A 19,954-nucleotide genomic window follows, 5' to 3' on the forward strand; every position below is an offset into this window, starting at 1 on the left:
TAGCAAATAAGCATATCTCTATACTATATTCTATTCATTGACCAGCCATATCTGTAGCAGCAACATACCCAAAGGTCATTCCAGGCCCAAGGGTACCTCCAGATCCAGGATATCTAGACCCAAACACACTTGCTGTGGTATTACCCGTCGCGTACAGGCCCTTGATAAGCTGGCCTTGCTTGTTCAGAACCCTGGCGCGCTCATCAGTTACCAGGCCGCCTTTGGTGCCAATGTCGCCGGGGTATATCTTGACTGCGTAGAAGGGCCCCTTCTCGATGGTACCCAAGTTGGGATTTGGTCCATGGCTTGGGTCACTAAACATTTTGTTGTAGGGGTTGAGGCCGCGCTGGAAATCTTGGTCGACGCCATCTAGAGCAAACTTGTTAAACCGCTCGACTGTTTCCTGCAGCTGGTGCTCATCGACGCCGATCTGTTTGGCTAGACCACTGAGACTTGAATCCTTGTATAAGAATCCCGACGTGATGGTTTTCCTAGGCGTGAAACCTGGAAGCAGACGGCCCAGCATATACCTTCTTCTGTGGCGGGAGTCAAGAATTTCCCAGGAATGAATGGACGGCGTTTCCCCATTTCTTGCAAGCATGTTGTTGCCAGCGTCGCAATAGCACTCAGACTCATTAAAATAACGCCGCCCGGACTGGTCGACAATGATGGAGTGAGGAAATGAGCGGGCATAGACGTCCAACATGGGCTTGCCGTTATCCATGAGGCATGGCATCCACCAAGCGTGCTTCATGAGGGCCATGTCTGCCCCAACATCCATTGCAGCCCTGATGGCGTCTCCTTTGTCTTCTGGCGCTGTCAGACTCCATTCAGCCTGGGTGGGCTGCTGCAGGAATCGCTCTCGCATCTCTGGGTTTCTAGAGAATCCGCCAGCAGCAAGGATCACTCCCCTCTTGGCCTGGACCTTGAGAAGTTTCCCATCACGTTCGATGAGGGCACCTACCACATCGCCAGCAGGAGTCGTGAGGAGCCTATCCAATCCAGCATCGGTCCAAAACTGCGTGCCAAGGCACAGATTGATGTGCAAGAGTTGAGCAATCAACCCAACTCCAGCGGCGACGAGTTTCTTGCCGCGCAATATTGCCCATAGTGGCCTTAGAGCGACCAACTGAACAGCCTTGAGGAAGTCTCCAATAGAGGCTCCAAACCGAAACAGAGATCGCGCCTCCACCGAGGTCATGACGGGCTGCCAGTCGGTGGGTGTGCGCAAGTGGCTCTGCCATTTATTACTCAGAGTTCTTAGGTCGAATGGAGCTGGCGATATGCTTCTGCTTGTGACGCTTGCCCCAGGCTCCAGGGCATGGTAGTCGGGGTATGGCAGGTCTAGATTCCATTTGAAGCCTTGATCGTCGAGGAACTTGGCCATCTCGGGGCTGAACTCGAGGTACGCGGCTCTTCGTGCTGGCGTGCTGGCTGGCGCTCCTTCTCTGACGATTGAGTTGATATAGGTCGCTGCGTCTCGAGGCGAATCGGAAATTCCATTTTGAGCTTGGAGATGATTGCAAGGAACCCATACACCACCGCCAGAGTAGGCCGTCGTTCCTCCAATCTTATCCGTCTTCTCTACAACAAGTGTGCCCATCTGAAGAGAGCGACTCCTGGCGGCAGCCGTCAGAGCCGCGGCCCCGGATCCCACGACTAAAACATCCGTGACATGGTCAAAGGAATTCGCCTTCGCATCGGCAATGACAGAGGCGTACCGATGTTGGTGGAGGTACTGGCTTTTCAATGGCCTGAGGGTCTGAGTTGTATGTCTCCATACGCTCGTGACTAACAGAGTCACTGACCGCATGGCGTGAGTGGAGGAAGAAAGAGCAGTCATGTTGTCGATTATTGGTTATGTCATGGAATACGACTTGAACACTCGAGTTATAAGTAACTACCCCACATCAAGAGCGAGGCTCTCCATGGACATCTCGTTCTTCGTTTACTAAACGCCCCAAACGCATAGTTCCCGGAGTTAAGGATCTCGGGCTCCCGACTTCCCTAAATCCGCATAAAACGATGATATCCGATAAAATAGAAAAGTCAAGACTGCATTTTACTCAAATGTCTAACGAATTCAGACTTAGCAATAGTCTCGGGGCGTTGCATCGCACCGGCGTGGTGTCACAAGCCCTCGGCATGCTCACCCTCTATGTGACAACCATAGCGATGGGATATGTAATTGAGTAGCTGAAGTATTCAAATTCGGTAGAGCTGGGTGGTTTCTGTGCCGATCAGTCATCAGTACTGCGGTTGAACTCAGCTCGCGGGGAACTCCATCTACATGCCTGCTTCTACTACCCCCTCGGTACTCATGTCGTAAGGAGTGAATGGCATTTCCCGAACGGGCCCAGAATGAAGCAGGGATGCCCCAACTTTAGTAACCTTGGCAAGATTAACTTCTTACCACACCATGATAATTGGGACGTCTGCCAACTTGATTCGTTCATGCGTATTGCGTTCGGACGGAGGCTTCTACCCGTTCCGAAATCTCGTGCCTCAACTGTTTCCCTAAGTCCGTCAAAACTCGGACATAAGCTGCCTTGCGTCCCGTTCCATGGTTGTCCACGCCTTAGCCCAGTCTCGAAGCTCAGTGCCCAATTGTCACAAGCTATTTAAATGATTACGATCCATAGTCAAGCTTCCCCTGATAACCCAAGAGAAGAAGGACAAGCATCGTTAAACCATCATTACGACGCATAAACTCATTATAATCTCTACTCTAGACTTTCTCGCAGTCACAATCACCATGGCCTCATTCTCTAACAAAGTTGTTGCTATCACCGGTACGCGCCACCGACTCGAACATGCAGCCTAAGACTAACGAGATCACAGGAGCCGCATCTGGAATAGGGCTTGAGATCGCCAAGATTCTCATCACCAAGGGTGCCACGCTGTCCATCTCCGACATTCAAGACGCTGCTCTACAGTCTGCGGCTTCGCAACTCAAGGAACTGGGAGGACCAGACGCGAAGGTGCTCGCCCAACGCGTCGACGTCACAAAGAGATCCGAGGTTGATGCCTGGATTCAGCGGACCGTTGCTGAGTTTGCCGACCTGCACTGCGCCGTCAACTTTGCTGGTGTTGTGGATGACCAGATGGGCGCCCGAAACATGTCTCAGCAAGACGACGATGACTACAACTTTGTCATGAACGTCAACCTTTTGGGGGTTTGGAACTGCATGCGAGCCGAGCTGAGCAACATGAAGTCTGGGGCTTCAATTGTAAACGCCTCCAGCGCGGCCGGACTCATTGGCTTTGCAGGCGGCGCTGCTTACACGGCCAGCAAGCACGGCGTGGCCGGGCTCACAAGAAGCGCTTGCAAAGAGTTTGGTTCCGTGAATATCAGAGTCAACGCTGTTGCACCGTGAGTGAAACCCTCGCTATACTAAATTGACTGTTGAGTTGACCGTGTGGTAGGGGCTACATTATTACGCCAATGTCTAACAAGGCCTCCAAGTCCATGGGCCTTGGTCCCGACGATATGGGTCCTGTCAAGGCCAGCGCCTTGGGTCGACCAGGCCAGCCCGAGGAGGTTGCAAAATTGGTTGTTTTCCTGCTTGGTGATGACGCTTCGTATATTACTGGCACGGTGATCCCGATTGATGGAGGTTTGATTTGCTAAGCATGATGGCTTTTGTAATTGAGTGTGTTTAGTAGAGCTGGACATGTGTGGTAGATGGTGCTACATAGGTATACAAGACCATGATGTTGACGACTTGTTCTCCTCCCTAGGCACAGGCAAAGCTCGCCTTCTTGCTCCTTCACATTGTTAACCTCTTCTTCTTCTTCTTCTTCTTCCTCTTTAGGCTATTCTTCTATAGTCGTTCAAGTTCCCCGCCTTCACAAGAGGTCTCGGTCAAATGCATCGCTAGTATTCCCAATTGCTCCGAATCACTCAGCGTACCTGATCCACCGAACCGCTCGGCCAAATTCATGTGGGGCCCATCCCGTACAGCCGGTACGAGGTCCATCCACTTGCACGGATGATCAGCCCATGGACTTTGCCTGAATAATGCTAGCAGTTGAACCGGTCTCGTCCCGGCAGTGTGAGTGCCCCATGGGGAAAATCCGGAGTGCAGAAAATCGGATGGTGGACTGTTCCGTGGTCATGAGGTTATTGTCCGTGACGCGGGGCCCAAGGTCGTTCGTTCTCCCTGCCTTTGGCCGTGTTGGATTGGTTAGCTCTTGGCCGTTGACTACCATCATGCCAGGGTTCATAGCCGCGAGTCAAGGCGGGGACTTATAAATATTTATCCCCTTCTCCGACCTTGAACAACCCATCTGCAATTCACCAATCTGTCGACTCTCACTGCATTTCATCACACACATCTTCTCTTTAACCTTTCAACTCGTGAAGCAGTTGCAAAATGGCTCCCGCCGTTGAACACGACGAGCTGCGGCTGTACGCTCTCTGCACCAAAAAATCATGGTGGCATGTGCCACACTTGATCAAACTCAACTTGCTCCTCATGATTCCGTTCCTCACGAGTTACGTAGGAGGATTCGACGGCAGCAATCTCAATGGCCTTCAAACCCTCGAACATTGGCAAGAATGTCAGTTTTCAGCCCGCCTGTGTTGTACTCCGAGTTGCTGAGGGCTAACCGCGATTGGATTGACAGACTTCAACCACCCTCGAGGTTCCATGCTCGGCCTCATGGTCAACATGCAGGTTATCGGTGGCGTGGTCTCTTTGCCTATTGCTCCCTGGATGGCCGACAAGTACGGACGAAGACACCCCATTTTTCTCGGGTCCATCATCATCATCGTCGGCGCAGTGATTCAGGGGTGTGCTTCTAAACTTGGCATGTTCATCGGCGGTCGCTTCTGCATCGGCCTCGGCTCAGGTTTTGTCTCAACCGCTGCCCCTCCGCTCCTCGGAGAGCTGGCGTATCCCTCGCATCGATCCATCATGACCTCCCTCTACAATACTACTTGGGTGAGCAAGCCGTCACGCATTCAAAGCTCCATGATCTAACCATGTGGTAGTACGTGGGGGCCATCGTTGCTGCTTGGTCCACGTATGGCACCTTCAAGTTATCGAGTGACTGGAGCTGGAGGATCCCCTCGCTTCTGCAAGCTGCCGTCTCCATCATCCAGCTGCTGTTGATCTATTTTGTGCCCGAGAGTCCCAGGTGGCTCATTGCTAACGACCGGACGCCTGAGGCTACCAAGATTCTTTGCAAATACCACAGCGGGACCGAGGAGCCTACTGAGCTCGTACTGCTCCAGGTCGCCCAGATCGCCGGCGCCATCGAGTTTGAGCGCTCAAGCGAGTCAGTGTCTTACCTCCAATTCTTCCGAACCAGTAGGTCCCATGTCATCATGCTCATTCAAGTCTGGGAGACTATGCTGACCACTGGCAGGGGGAAACCGTCATCGGCTGTTCGTCGTTGCCAGCTTCGGCTTCATCATCCAGTGGTGCGGTAACCAGCTCATCTCGTCGTATATTGCTCTCGTTCTCACCGACATCGGCATCACCGACCCCGAAACTCAGAACCTCATCAATGGCGGTCTACAGCTTTTCAACTGGGCCGTTGCTTGCGGCTCAGCCCTTCTCGTCGAGCGTCTCGGCAGGCGGTTCTTGCTGCTTACGTCTAACATCGGCATGCTATTTGCCTTCATCATTTGGACTATCCTTGCAGCGCGCAATCAACAGACAGAGGCAGGCAACAAAGGCCTTGGCATCGGAGTAGTGGTCATGGTATTCGTCTTCTACGCCTTTTACAACTTCGCCATGAACCCTTTGCCCATCGCCTATTTACTCGAGGTGCTGCCATACACGCTCCGTGCCAAAGGCCTCACCATCTTTAACCTGGCGCAGTTCTGCAGCGGAATTTTCAATGGTTTTGCTAATCCAGTAGCACTTGAAGCTCTTCGTTGGAAGTATTACATTGTCTTCGTTTGCGCCCTGGTGTTGTGGCTGGCCATTATCTACTTCACCTATCCTGAGACGCGAGGTTTATCGCTCGAAGAGGTCAGCCAGGTTTTCGATGGTAAACATGCACTTGACAGGGCATATGAGCTGAAGAGTGAGGGGCTTACTGAGATTGTGGAGAAGACCGCGACGAATGGCAAGGAGTAATGTTGTTATCTCGAGATAGTCCTTTAGCCTTGTCTATATACGGATTCATCGATATTTAGACGCCCAGCTATAGGGTATTGAACCTTGACGCCGTCAATTGCTGATATCTTTGTCCTTTGTTATGGTGTTTAATAGTCTCTTTTTCCTACACTCTTAATTTTAGCAATGACATCCAGCCGAGATAGAGGGAGTTGATGTGAACAGGAATCATGCTTTACGGCGACCATGTACAATATCCTATGGATTTAAAGTTCTGCAAGTTTCTTGTTGTTCAAACAGTTTCTCGACAAGTTAATCAAGATGCATCTTCTTCGTACTCTGGTTGCATAAATGCTAGGGCTCTGAGACACGATCTTCTGGCTCAGTTAACCCATCAAGGGCCGGGCTTCAACTATAATAAACAACACATTATCAACACATTATAGCATCGTATCCCAATGCTAACACAGTGGTTCTGAGACACAGTTGGAGCGAGATATGGTCATATCTACGATACACTATGTTTATTGATGAAACCCTTCAGCCAACACCATCCAGCCTGATGCCAGACACCTACACTCCTGTCCAGTACAAGCTTTTCTCTAGTTCAAAATCCCTGTCCAAAACTTCGTCTCTAGGATCCGCGCTTCGCGAGATGATGACCTTGAAAACCCCCCTCTCGGCATGCCACTTCTCCTCCTCCTCATCCCAATGTGACAAAGCGTACTTATTCAGGCGAATCTCGGCCGTGGTCGTCATGCCCTCTGCCACCCATATCTTGGCGAACCCCTTAAGCTCCTTGCGTGGCCGCAGGGCGGCGCACTCCACATCAGATATGTACACCTGGACAATCTCATGGCCGTCTCTATCACCCGTGTTGGTGACATCAACCGACACCACAAAGACTCCGTCCCCTTGATCTCCCAGGTCGACTCTGGCCGGGGCCTGCAGGTTGGAGTACTCAAATGTTGTGTAGGATAGCCCGTAGCCAAAGTAGAAAAGTGGATGGCTCTGGAGCTTCTCGTAGTACCTATACCCGATGAATACGCCCTCACCGTAGTACATCTCCCGAAGTCCCTTGCCGTAACTGAGAAAGGCCGGGGTGTCTTCTAAACGACGGGGGAATGTGACTGATAAACGACCACTGGGGTTATAGCGACCAAAGAGCACATCGGCGATGCCGTTTCCTGTTTCCTGACCTCCAAACCAGGCATGGATTAGGGTCGGTACACACTTCAACCAAGGCATCGTTACAGGACAGCCGGACTGGTTGACGATAATCTGTCGGGGCGTAGGTAAGCAAGAGACATTTGTCAAGCCAGGGTGACTCGGCCAACTCACAGTTCTAGGATTCACTTTCGCAACCCTCTCGATTAACTCGTCGACGCCAGGAGGTAGCCTGAGGTCCTTTCTGTCCACCGCCTCACTCTCGTAGTCGGCATTTAGACCGGCAATGACAACTGGAACATCAACCTGTCTTGCTAACTCAACTGCCTCAGCAAGCGCCGCGGCTGGGTCAATCTTCTCGCAGCACCCGATCCGGAGGCCACCAGCGTTTAGAGCCCCACAGCCAGCCGCGATACCTTCATTTTTGAGGAGAACAGAAATCTGGTAGGTGTTTCCCGCCTCGGCCTCCAGCTCAGCTGTGACCTCCATGCTTGCGCTGTTAAACATGGGTGTCTGGAGCGTCTTCTCTGGGTGACTGGTCCAAAGATCGACGACCTGTCTGCCATCGATATAGAGGCGTCCCTTGCCTAGCACGCAGAGGCCAAACTTCATGGTCGCAGTTTTTGGTGCCTTCCATGTTGTGTTGACACGAAGCCAGTATGCCCCAGGGACGTTAGAGGGAAGATTGTCTGCAAAGTACATCTGGGCTTGGGTCGTGGTCGAAGAGTGAAGCGGTTTGACTTCAGGATTAGCTTCCGGGTCTTCCCCATACCAGCGCAGCTCATATCCTGCCTCTTGGGTTGCTGGGATGGTGATGTTCTCGGACAGGAGGGGTGTGAAGAGATGGGCTGTTTGGATTCAAAGGTTAGTGGAATGGCTTCAAGGAGAGATGGCTTGGATCAAGCTCACAATAACAACCAACTGCCGTCTTGATTCGTTCTTTGCCGACGATTTGTTGAATAGCTTCCAGCGGCTTGCAGACGTAGTACGGAATAAGGTCAGCCGAACCACCACCACTGATGGCAGGGTTCGCGAAGCCGGGACCGATCAGGCCGTACGTTTGCTGCGCGGATGGGTCGAGGGGCAGTGTGTTGTAATCGTTCTTAAGGAGAACTACAGAGCTGCGGGCCACCTCTCGACATAGCTCCCGCTTCTTAGGGGTATCCCCGAACTGCGTCTTGTCGCCCTGCTTCTGGTAATCAAGGGCTGGCCGCACCTTGTTCACTAGGTGCAGCAAATTTCGAATTCGCTCATCCAATGTAGATTTCTTCACCTTGCGGCACCTGATAGACCAATGCAGAAGCTCTCCTCTCCACCGTGTAGGGCCTGGCATCTCCAGATCCAGGCCAGCATTGATCGCTTCTGCAGTACTATAAGTACCAAACCAGTCGCTCATAAGTAGGCCATTCCATCCCCATTCCTGGCGCAGAAGCTGTGTGTTTAGCCATGGATCTTCTGAAGTAAGGGTACCATTGATCCTGTGATATGAACTCATGATTGACCATGGATTGGCGTGCTTGACGGCTAACTGGAAGGGTAGAAGATGGGTCTCGCGTAAAGTCCTCGCAGAAGCACGAACTCCATCTTCCAAGGATTCAGAAGACTGGTCGTGCGCCGCATAGTGCTTGAGGGAGACGGCGACCCCGTCCCCCTGAACACCATTGATGTATTCCGAAGCCATGAGGCCGCTAAGGATCGGATCTTCGCCAAAGGCTTCAAACCCACGACCGATAAGTGGCGATCGCTGAAGACAGACTGTCGGCGCGAGCAGAACCTGACAGCCTTTCTCCTTCGTCTCGGCGGCCAGCATGTTGCCGACGTGTCGCATCAACTTTGTGTCAAAGGTTGCCCCCATCGCCGTTGCCGAGGGAAGCAGGACACCTCGAGGCTAGTCAGGGTCAGCAAAAGGTATTCCAAGGTTATGGGCAAGGGGGCAACTTACACCGTTGAAAAAGGAAGTGCCTCGAGCTCCATGTGGCCCATCTGTTGTCTTTAGGGCGATGGTCAGCAAAACATCCGAACATGAATCTTGGAAGTAACGGACCGTGATGGATGGGATATTGAGACGTTCCACAGGATGGGTCGACCAGGTATCTCGGCCCGAGAGGAGCTCGACCTTCTCCTCAAGCGTAAGTTCGCTCAGAAGTTGGTCTACGTTAAGAGACGGAGACATGGTGAGGCTCAATAAAGAAAGAGTCGTGGGAAATCTGCACTGTTCGGGTCGTTTAATTTGCTGGACAGGATGACTATTAGATACAGAGTCTCTGGTTGAGAAATAGTATCGGAGCCTCAAAATACCGGTTCGCTGCTACGGGACAACAATGCCCGCATTCATTGTCGTGTCCCAATCCACCCAAGAGCTCGGCTTAACTCGCAGAGCTGCTTCTGGTCACCTATTCGAGGCGTCATTCTCACTGCGGATTACCGAGGCTGAGCTCAGTGGTCTCAAAAAAGCCCCTCAATTCTGCCGCGGCCGAAGAAGAGTCACTGCATCATCCATACGACTACCTGAGCCGATACTTGCAGGACGGTCAAGTACAACGTGTAGGCTCCAAGCCGGGGCCGTAGTGGAGGGTAGTTTGCCCGAGGTTCTGGAGCCTCCGATTAGTTCGGTCAAATAAACGAGTCCGAGCAGGGGCACCCGGGGTCTTGACCGCACCGGCAAAATTCAAACAAACAATGTGACCCCGGGCATGGCCTACCTACATGGCGAGGTGGCAACACCTACAGTACCGAGACTAATTCTGCAAGCAAGTGATTCCAAGACAAACGGGATCAAGGTTCCGCCAAACAGAGTGATTAGCCTTATGCACCTAATCCGACGGCTCGGGTCACAGCTACAGCTCCGGCATACCTACCCCAGGATTTTGCAAATTACAGGTGAACTCATCTTGTTTACTAGTTACTACCATGTTCTATCTGTCTCACGGTCCCATGAGACCCAGGTCCATCTATTAAGCTTTAGCACGTAGTAGCGCTCCGTAGCCTTTTCCTCCTTCGTTCTCGTTTATGGTTCTCGTTTAGCGCTCCCATTGGCCACTCTCGTTCTCGTTCCTCGCTCTTGTCCCCTCGGTACTTGGCGTTAATTACTTCCAGGACTTGGACAACGATAGGCCATGACGCAGCCCCGTTGTCGATTCTCTCCTGGCCCTTGAGAATACTTCAAAAGCCGGTCATTCGCAACCTGCAATGAGTTACCAACAAGACAATCAACTGTTCAACAACCAGACACAATGAAAACCACCACTCTCATCCTGGGTCTTCTCGCCGCCGTCCGAGCAGCCTGTACGGCCCCCCTATGCAACAGAACTACCTCCCTGAGGGAGGAGGCTGCGAAAAAAGATATTCTCATCGGGTCTGGTGCCATCAACCCAGCCTATTTGGATGATCCTAGGTTCTCCGCCATCCTTGCCGAGCAGTTCAACAGCCTGTCTCCCGAAAATGAGGGCAAGTGGGCGTTCCTCAACCCGACCCAAGGACATTACGACTGGACAAAGATTGACCGCCTCGTTGCCTTCGCCGAGGACAACAACATGGTCGTCAAGGGACATGGCCTCATCTCGGGCTGCTGCAACCCTGGTTACGTCGACGCCATAACCACGCCCGCAGAGCTTCGTGCTGCCATGACGGCTCACTTCGAGGCAGTCATGCATCGCTACGACGGCAAGGTGGATCGTTGGGACGTCGTCACTGAAGCCCTAGAAACACAGGGCACCGTTCTGGAAACCAACAGCACCTTCTACAGGCTTCTCGGCCCCAGCTACATCGACGAGGCCTTCCGCATTGCCCGAGCAGCAGATCCAGATGCCAAGTTGTTCTTCAACGAGAATCTTGTCGAGGTGCTCCCGGCCAAGCGACAGGCACTCCTCGAACTAGTCACTCGCCTCGTATCGGAGGGCGTCCCGATTGACGGAGTAGCCCTCCAGATGCACATCACTGAAGTTGCCCCAGAACCGGGTGTACTGACGGAAATGGTCAACTCGTACAAGGCGCTCGGATTGGAGGTGACAATTGCTGAGATGGATGTCCACACCCTCAACACCACCCTCCAGACCGAAATCTACGGCGCCGTCATGACCGAGGCTTTGGATGCAGGCATCACTGACATCAGCTTCTGGGGCTTCACGGATAACCATGCTTACACCTGGCTGCCAGGCGCGAAGCCTCTCATGTTTGACGAGGACTACAAGCCCAAGGGCGCATTCTTCGCTACCCATGCCGCCCTGAAGAACTTTGTCAGCAAGCCTTAGGCGCTAAGAGGTATCGAGACTTCGGTTTCAGGTTTTTGCAGTCGCCTTCCAAGGGTTCAGCTAAGTTGGCGTAAAGCCAATCAACCTCGAAATGCAATTGATAAAGCTGCTACGTCTGACATCATGGATCCCGCAGCTGAAACATGAATTCTACTTCTTCTGGGTCAAACCTACCGAAGATTTTTATTGTATATATACCTACTTTTTGCCATATTTTTATCCTCTTGCTTCACTAAACCTTGTGCCATTTGTCAACTATGTAACTGCATGTAGGTCGCAACGTGATAGAATTGTGTTCTTTACTAATTCTTATACCAAGCCCTTTTTTTCGTAAATCGCTCAATGTTGAAAACATATTCACAACTACTTGGTGGTCACTACAATAACCCTCTGACGCTATGTCTCGAGCTCAGGAGCGAACCTAAGTTCTAACTATAAAGACCATTACCGCTACAGGCTATTTAAGCAGTTCGAGTGACATGAGACACGTGGACTTTTTTAATAAACATTGTATTCATAGAGATGATGGAAAGTCTAATTCGAATTTTTACAAGATGCGTCAAAACATGAGATATAGTACTACGTCTCGAACCTAGGCTCGCCAATAGATTCAATTTCACGGATGCCCATATATAGGAAGCCCCGTTAAGAGGTTCCCTCTTTTGGCGAACTTTGTGATACCTTCGAAATAGGCCATTAGCCACACATGCTAGCATTAAAGCCCAATGTCAAAAAGTACCACAACCAAGAGAAGGCTCCCTCTTGTGTTGATAAAGACGGAATGTAAAAGTTTGTACTTCTACATATATGTGATCTAGGCTCCATCATGCTTGCTAATCAGTAACCTAGGCCTTCGTCCTCTCATCGATCATGCCTCGAAGCACCAAGGCCGACTCCTTGGGCGTCCTCTCAAGTGTATCATAGTCTGTATAGGTCACCCCGAACCTGGGACCGTACCCCTCGGACCATTCTAGGATCGCAGTCAGTTTCAAAAGTAAGGTTGAGATTATCAGGCGGGATAACTTACCCAAGTTGTCCATCAACGACCAGGCAAAATAGCCCTTCACCTCTACGCCATCCTCTATCGCCCCAACAATGGCATCAAAGTGGTCCGCAAAGTATCGCTGACGAAACTCGTCCTTCACAGACTCTGCCTTGGTCATCTTATCCTCGCCAGGACAGGGGCAGCCGTTTTCGGTGACGTAAATAGGCTTCCTATACAGGTGGTAAGTCCTGTTGAGGTGCTTTCGGAACCCCTGGGGCGCAGAGCGCAGCCAGAATATGCCGCTCAGGTCACCGATGGGGACGCCGGCCTTGTTCTCCGGGCAGTCATCGACGTTTCCTTTGTAGTCCTCAGCAGGCGCCGGAGTGGTGCGGTGTCGCGCGAATTGGGACGTATAGTAGTTCATGGCGTAGAAGTCAAGCTCAGCCTCGCGCAACAGGGCGAAATCGGCTTCCGTGAAGGCCGGTAGGCGGGTTCCGAGTTGCTCTCGCATGACCTCTGGATAATCCTGTGCAAGCCTTGAACGTGGGCGTCATGTTAGCAGACTTGTGCTGCACTGAGGGAACCGGTCCTGGGGTTCTGCCCTTGGCCGTCCTCCGAGGGCCACTCACACCATAGGGCTGGCAAACCAGCCGTGCCAAAACTGCATCCTCCTCTCGGCCGCTTCGTTATCTTTAGGATCCTCGGGATCCCAAGGCTCAAAATAGTCGCCACTGATGGATATACCGATTTGGCCTCCTTGCTTCGACTTGAATTCTTTGTTGTACAGTCTCGCCGCTGCGGCATGCGCTAGGATGAGGGAGTGCCCAACGATCCAAGGCTCGGTTGTCGAGTCGCCCTCGGTGCAGGCTTTGTTAGTGGTACTTCGTCCGGGAGCGTCGTTGCCATGCGAGAATCCCTACAACTGTGTAAGCCCCTCAATGCTACATGTCAGGCCGTCCTCGAGTGAAGAAACGGCTGATAGGAGTCCTCTCTGCTTACATGAATGGAAACGACCCACGGCTCGTTCACTGTGATCCAGTTCTTCACACGATCGCCAAAGCGCTCATAGCACACGCCCGCGTACCGCTCAAAGTCCTTTTGAGACTCCTCGATATTCAGCCAACCGCCATATCGGTCTTGGAGTCCCTGCGGCAGGTCCCAGTGGTAGAGAGTGACCCAAGGCGTGATACCCCTAGCAAGCAGGGCGTCTATGAGCTTGTTGTAAAAGGCAATGCCATCCTCGTTGACTGGGTCATTTCGTCCGCCGAGCGGAATGATGCGCGACCATGCCAAGGAGAAGCGGTATGCCTTGGCGCCGTACTTGACGAGAAGGTCGAAATCCTCTTCGTATCGGTGGTAATGGTCACAAGCAACATCGCCGGTAGCCCCATGAGTACGGGATGGTTCCAGGTGGGTGAAGACGTCCCAGATGGAAGGGCCCTTGCCGCCTTCGTTGGCACCACCTTCAATCTGATAGGCGGCCGTGGCAAACCCCCACTCAAAGTCCGAGGGAAGACTCTTGGGCGGTGCAACTCCAGAGAACGCCATGACGAGTTTGTGTGCTTGCAGTTGTATTTTGGAGTTGTGCTCGAATGCTTCAAGTTGAAATGAGCCGTAGTTTTCGATGCGTTTGAAAGGAGAACTTGGTCCCTCTATATAATGACAATGTCCTCCACAGGCAACTCTTCTTATCAAACCCTGAGGTCTACCCTTTCGACTCGGGGATGCGTCATGATGCACTTCACAGATCCCACGGCTTCTGGGCCCGTCACAATTAGCCGATGTCCAAATGTTTCGCCGCCTCCTGTAGGAGTCGAGGAGTCCGTCCACCGTGGCCCGCCTCTGTGCAAAGGTTCTCTTACTACTGCACCTAACCCCGCACGCTAGATCCTTGGCTGTGGGCCTGTGGCGATTCGGGGAATTTGTGGGTTCCTCAGAGAACGAATCCCGAAATACGATCACCTAAACGAGGCTCATCCTCGGTGGATATAAGCGCGACGCCTTAGTTATTTGCCCGAGCTAGACTCTGCTCTGCTCTTCATCACACTTCACCGCCATGTCGTAGCAACTCAATGGCTTCAAGGCAGGCTTCAAGACAGGCTTGTAGATTGTGCCGTCGCCGTAAAGTCAAGGTAAGTAATGCCGATCCGGGCTTTCTCCACAGATAAGCCAACCCTTCTGCTAACTGACGCCTGGGGAATCGACAGTGCGATGGCTTCACAACGTGCCGAAACTGCGACATAGCAAAGACGACTTGTCAATACTCACCTCCCAAGAAACGTGGTCCAAAGCCGGTCAAATGGCAAGACGCTCACCCTCAAGTGCCTCGTTGCTCAGCCTCTCCAGACACCCACTCATCCCGAGGAGCCGAGAGCCCAGCGCCCCTCGCCGAGACGAATGCTCCCTCGTGCCCAACTTCCGACAGTCCGCTGTCCAGCACCGTCACTGCCAACCCCCTTATCGAAACGCCAGAAACCCAGACCGAGACTGCTGCCAGCGTCCATCTCGGCCTCCTGGCGGGGCTCCTAGCTGCCACTCCGTCTCAGACAGCAGCGTCAATCGCAAACGACTGTATCCTCCTGTATACCCGATATGTCTTCGGATCAACCCCCGTCTGTCATGAGGCCACAGTCCGTGCAACGGTTCACCGTTTCTTCATCCCGCTCTCAGATGGAGACAGCCCCGCAGACGACTACGAACGCGTCTTGCGCTGCTTTGCCGCTGACACAGAGCGGGAGCGGATCGAGGCGCTCAGGAGCATTACCCTTCTCATAGCCCTATGCGCAGCCGTAACATACGTCGTCCCCGAGTCTCTCCTGCCCAGCAAGTACCTCACTGCCCCTCTATTCCTCCGAGCGGCGCGAGACACGCTAAGGATCTATGAGGATTACGATCTCGAGCACCCCAACTCGTCATCCCTCAGCATCCGGCTATTTCTGTCGTCGGCCATACAGACTGCTTCAGGGACTCATGGAGTTGCCTTTCATATCTTGAGCGAGGCGGGTCTCATTGCGATGAGAATGGGCCTCTACCATGAGAGCGCACTCGAGGGACGAGACGCGCTTGAGGAGACACTCCTACGAAACGCCTTCTGGCAGCTGTACGTGTGCGACAAGACGGCCTTGGTAATGAAGGGCCGTCCGGTGACGATTCACGAGACTCTATTTGAGGGGGGACTCACCATAAAGGCGCATTCGTCAAGCCCTGTGCCACTCTTTGACCCTGGAGGGGAGTCAAGCGATGCCGGGATAGAAGACCGTCTTGCTGAGGGGTTCCACGTCATTTGTCGGCTGTGGGCCATGGCCGCCCGGGTCATTCAAGGCATGGAATCGCTCTCTAGTAAGGTGTCAGACGCATTCAACGGCATGATGGCATGTCGCGAGAGCATCACACAGTTGTCGGAAGCATACTTTGAGATGATCACTCTGACCAACAACCTCCCAGTCTTGTTCCGATCACCCGCTGAATCGTCCCCCGACATGAATCAAGACGTAGACAAATACATGTTCCAAGTCTTGCAGCGGCAACGGACCAGCTATCTCATCACACTTCACATAATAAAGGTTCTAGTACTACACTCAGCCATCCAGTGCAAAACGACCGAGGTTATCGGCCTCAGCGCGGACCCCTTGACGCTGGCCATGAGGCAGATAGAGCAGGCCCAGGATTTCCTAAATGCCCTTGAGAGCGTCCCGTTTCTACATCTCCAGGCCGAAGGAGAGCATTGCGTAAGTGGACCCGAGGAGTCTCATTGCACCAACACGCGCTTACACGAGGTCGTGGGTCTTAGGTTGAGAAGATCAGAAGAGTCGGGAGCCTTCTGCTTGAACTGGCACACAATACAGAGAGTCATGTCGTCAAGTCCCAGGCGAATCAATGTGCCATGCGCTTGATTGACATGTTGGTACGTTTGGACTCCAAGGCATCAGACGTACTGGGACAACAAATCGATTTCTAGCTACAAGAAGCTTCACATGTCCTCCACCTGAAAATCAGAGTACCGCACCTTGACCTCGCTGTCGCTGACGGCGTACATGCCGATGATAGGCCCCACGAAGTCATGCCCTGTCATTTCCAGACTGTCTATCCTTCCGAGCTCCTCTTTTGTCGCTGCACCGTCAACGGAGAACCAGAACGTAAAACCTAGTTCGGTGTAGTTAATGCCAAATGTCGTCTTCACGCCCTTGCCTACGTTCAGGCTCCGGGATGACCTTCGTTCGATGGACCTAGCGCCGTTGATAATCTCCAGAACAACCTCCATTAAGTCGAAATCTAGGAATATGCGTATGAAGCGATGTTCGTCCTTGTAGTAGCATAGCCCAGTCCTGAGACTGGAGCCGCCCGTAGCCAGCTGGTCGAGGGGCCCTAATGTCGCCGAAGCCGAGCCATGCAGGTGTCTTTGGCGTTTTCCGATAAACGTCACCGGTGCCTCCGGGTTCAGAAGGTCCGCTTTGCTAGCTTTCAAGATGAGGCTGTTTCCATCGTACTCGTAGTTCTCGACGATAGGGTCGCGGATATGGACGAGAGCGACATCTGGGCGCCGCCGGACGGGCCACTGGAAAGAAAGGTCCCGTGTCATGGGAAGCGAAACATCCAGTTCAACCTTGTCAATGACTGGATATTTGCCATTGGGCCAGGTAGCTGTGGTGAGGAAAGATTCGCGCCCCATGATGAAACGGCCATTGTTCTTCCTCACGCCCAGGCACAGAAAGTACCATTGGCCGGAGGGATGTTGAAAAAGGTCCCCATGGCCCGTGTATTGGATATACCCTTCTTGATCCGTCTTGCCCAGAACCGGGTTGGCCGCGTTTGGTTCATACGGCCCCCAAATGTCCCGCGACCTAGCCATTATAGTGTGATGGTCGGCAAAGCAGCCACCCTCGGCAATAAGAAGATAATACCATCCATCCTTCTTATACATATGGGGACCCTCAGGGTATACCTTGGTGATACCCTCCCAGAGCAACTTCTCCTCAGACAGCTTCTTGCCGGTGTCGAGGTCAATCTCGAATTGGCGAATTGTGGTCTCTGGCGGCGGACCAGACGCCCCAATCACATAGACCCGGCCATCATCATCCCAGAATAGGCTAGTATCGATGGCATCGAAATCATAGAATACAGGGTCGCTCCATTCATTGGCCCAGATGTCGGTTGTCGATAGTATGAAGTTGTGATGTTCGCTCTCGGTCGGCGCCTGAGACAGTGTATGTACAACATTGGTGCACACAACATAAAATGTTCCCTGGTGGTATCGGATCGTAGGAGCGTAGAGACCACCTTCGGCACAGACCCTCTCGTCTGGATCCTCGGGGCCGACGATCTTGGTCACAGACTGTTGAAGACTCAACTGCCCAGGCCTGTTAAACGCATTGCCTTGAGACGGTTGTTAGCAGGAAAGGTCTACAGAATAAAGACCTGAAGTCGGAAAACGTACCAATGTGCTTCCACTCTCTCAAGTCTCTTGAGGCATATATCGGCAAGCCGGGGAAAATGTGAAAGCTCGAGTTGACAAGAAAATAGGTGCCGTCCACGTAAACAATAGAAGGATCAGGGGCGAACCCGGGAACAACAGGATTGACAAGAATCCGCTCCATGATAAAGGCTTGGTTTGAATTCCCCAAGTCGATGATTAGTAGAACGATGAATGGACTAACATGAGAATACGTACGTCCTTCTTATACCGGCACGAGTCTCTGCCGTGCCAAGCGTGGTGATATCTCGTCCATATCGGCATTACTGCTCGCCTCGGTAGAACTGGTGGCAACAGGATCCACAGTTGCCCCGAGGGCTTCGGACTTGACATCCATGTCCATCCCGCACTATCCAGGGTGGCTATCGTAGTGCAGTTTTAGTTCTATAATAGAGCATTATAAAGTAGCGGAACTCTCTCGGAGAAATAGAAGTCGGGCACACTATTCGATGAGTTAGCAAGACCCTCCGCGGCGGTCACAGGAGGGGGTCTAAGTCAATCTGCATAGGTAGGTAAACAATGGTAGATTAAGGCTACCCGGTCACAGATATACAGTTATCAGCACAATTAAGCAATCATTCCCAGTGAATACATTGAGTTCAACCGAATTTAAAACAGTCTTCCTTCTTATCAATGCTATCTACTGAAAGAGAAACGTGGATATCAGTGCTACCACGCCTCAGACTCCTACTCCCAAGGGTCAACAACCAACTTCTCGCTGCTAACACCCTTGATCAGGATGTCTAGCGCATTGTCCAATCCAGCGAGCCCACCAGCAATCTCCCTTGGGGGAACAGAAATCAGACTGCCCTTTGCGAGAGCTTGAAGGAAATAGGTATCAAAGGTCCACTTGAGCAACTCAGCATGTTCTTCTTTGGCCAGCAGCAGAGACCAGCCCTCAAAGACGCGCGAGACACCGTCAGGAAGGGTCTCGGGGGCAAACGGAGGCTGGAGCGCGTAAACGTTGCCGCCTCCTTGCGCTGCAAGAACGTCCGCCAGGAGCTTGACAGTCTGGGCAGTTGAGATGGTATCAACGACGACATCGTAAGGACCCGCTGCGATTAGAGCCTTGACGGTGGTCTCGGAATCTTGGGTGTGGTCGATGACTTGGGACGCACCGAGATGGGAGACGAAGGCCTCGTGGTGGGGTGAGGTGGTTGTGACGACGTCGTATCCAGCTTGCTTGAGGTACTGGACCGAGAGACTACCAATGCTGGAAGTTCCTCCGTAGATCAAGACCTTCTTGCCTTGGGGCTGTGCCGAAGTGGTAGGGTCTGGCCTCGCCAACTTCAGAGTGGCTTGGAACAGAGCAGGAACAGTAGCCAGGTTACCCACCAGGCGAACGGCAGTATCCAGAGAGGCATCGCTTGGCAGCTTGGTAGTAGTGACGGCGCTAGAGATGACATATCTCTGAAAAGCGCTGTTCTTGTTCTCGGTCGCCCCGGCAGTCTTGGCCGCGACGACCTTGTCACCGACAGCAAAGCCGGTGACCTCGGAGCCGACAGCAGTGACAGTTCCAGCGAAGGAACTACCGAGAATGGCTGGGTATGGAATTGGCAGCATTGCGACCCTGGCTATCTTGGCATCGATAGGCTGGATCGCAATGGCTTCGTTCTTGATGAGGAGCTCATGAGGTCCAGGCTGAGGGGTTTCAATCTCCTTGACCTCAAAGGGGGCCTTAGGGGCTGGTTGGACCGCGGCGAGATGAGGCATGGTTTGTAGGTGAAGTGTGTAAATGTAAAAGGTAAGTGTTGGTGAAAGTTGTGTTGTGTTGTGTTGCTTGTAAGTGTTGTTTGAACTGATGATGAAGTGGAAATGATTGCAGACGACCAACTGACTTATATATTCTTTCCTCGCCTAGCTGACGTGATCAGATCATCACTGTCGCGATGTTGAATTGCAGCTTCATAATCACATCAGAATCACAAGAGAGACCGTTTCGACCCAGCTTACCAAGAACGCCATAGTTGCAACTGGATGGTGATAACAAAGGACGGATAAATATTGGCGA

General features: G+C 52.5%; 9 protein-coding genes across 9 annotated transcripts; 4 read left to right on the forward strand and 5 right to left on the reverse strand.

The window, feature by feature from the left end:
* Positions 1–34: 34 nt before the first annotated feature.
* On the reverse strand, positions 35–1,843 carry NCS54_00910600 (FAD-binding-2 domain-containing protein; the record flags this gene model as incomplete). The annotated part of the gene is made up of 1 exon (XM_053154461.1): positions 35–1,843. One exon carries the CDS (start codon positions 1,841–1,843, stop codon positions 35–37), a length of 1,809 nt encoding a protein of 602 aa, XP_053010436.1.
* A 912-nt stretch (positions 1,844–2,755) lies between these two features.
* Positions 2,756–3,631, forward strand: NCS54_00910700 (Hypothetical protein; the record flags this gene model as incomplete). The annotated part of the gene is made up of 3 exons (XM_053154462.1): positions 2,756–2,792; positions 2,842–3,373; positions 3,427–3,631. The coding sequence occupies 3 exons, from the start codon at positions 2,756–2,758 to the stop codon at positions 3,629–3,631; spliced, it is 774 nt and encodes a 257-aa protein (XP_053010437.1).
* A 745-nt stretch (positions 3,632–4,376) lies between these two features.
* Positions 4,377–6,092, forward strand: NCS54_00910800 (MFS domain-containing protein; the record flags this gene model as incomplete). Its single annotated transcript, XM_053154463.1, has 4 exons — positions 4,377–4,563; positions 4,630–4,946; positions 4,997–5,315; positions 5,374–6,092. The coding sequence occupies 4 exons, from the start codon at positions 4,377–4,379 to the stop codon at positions 6,090–6,092; spliced, it is 1,542 nt and encodes a 513-aa protein (XP_053010438.1).
* A 552-nt stretch (positions 6,093–6,644) lies between these two features.
* Positions 6,645–9,411, reverse strand: NCS54_00910900 (Beta-glucosidase; the record flags this gene model as incomplete). The annotated part of the gene is made up of 4 exons (XM_053154464.1): positions 6,645–7,352; positions 7,413–8,086; positions 8,148–9,126; positions 9,181–9,411. The coding sequence occupies 4 exons, from the start codon at positions 9,409–9,411 to the stop codon at positions 6,645–6,647; spliced, it is 2,592 nt and encodes an 863-aa protein (XP_053010439.1).
* Positions 9,412–10,471: 1,060 nt separating this feature from the next.
* On the forward strand, positions 10,472–11,488 carry NCS54_00911000 (Beta-xylanase; the record flags this gene model as incomplete). Its single annotated transcript, XM_053154465.1, has 1 exon — positions 10,472–11,488. One exon carries the CDS (start codon positions 10,472–10,474, stop codon positions 11,486–11,488), a length of 1,017 nt encoding a protein of 338 aa, XP_053010440.1.
* Positions 11,489–12,333: 845 nt separating this feature from the next.
* Positions 12,334–14,021, reverse strand: NCS54_00911100 (Putative beta-glucosidase; the record flags this gene model as incomplete). The annotated part of the gene is made up of 4 exons (XM_053154466.1): positions 12,334–12,458; positions 12,516–13,009; positions 13,103–13,389; positions 13,473–14,021. The coding sequence occupies 4 exons, from the start codon at positions 14,019–14,021 to the stop codon at positions 12,334–12,336; spliced, it is 1,455 nt and encodes a 484-aa protein (XP_053010441.1).
* Positions 14,022–14,545: 524 nt separating this feature from the next.
* On the forward strand, positions 14,546–16,366 carry NCS54_00911200 (Zn(2)-C6 fungal-type domain-containing protein; the record flags this gene model as incomplete). The annotated part of the gene is made up of 2 exons (XM_053154467.1): positions 14,546–14,605; positions 14,681–16,366. 2 exons carry the CDS (start codon positions 14,546–14,548, stop codon positions 16,364–16,366), a joined length of 1,746 nt encoding a protein of 581 aa, XP_053010442.1.
* Positions 16,367–16,443: 77 nt separating this feature from the next.
* On the reverse strand, positions 16,444–18,067 carry NCS54_00911300 (Xylosidase/arabinosidase; the record flags this gene model as incomplete). The annotated part of the gene is made up of 2 exons (XM_053154468.1): positions 16,444–17,846; positions 17,908–18,067. The coding sequence occupies 2 exons, from the start codon at positions 18,065–18,067 to the stop codon at positions 16,444–16,446; spliced, it is 1,563 nt and encodes a 520-aa protein (XP_053010443.1).
* A 563-nt stretch (positions 18,068–18,630) lies between these two features.
* On the reverse strand, positions 18,631–19,656 carry NCS54_00911400 (PKS-ER domain-containing protein; the record flags this gene model as incomplete). The annotated part of the gene is made up of 1 exon (XM_053154469.1): positions 18,631–19,656. One exon carries the CDS (start codon positions 19,654–19,656, stop codon positions 18,631–18,633), a length of 1,026 nt encoding a protein of 341 aa, XP_053010444.1.
* Positions 19,657–19,954: the final 298 nt, after the last annotated feature.

The sequence above is a fragment of the Fusarium falciforme genome, chromosome 7 (genome assembly GCF_026873545.1).
Source record: "Fusarium falciforme chromosome 7, complete sequence".
Lineage (NCBI taxonomy): Eukaryota > Fungi > Ascomycota > Sordariomycetes > Hypocreales > Nectriaceae > Fusarium > Fusarium falciforme.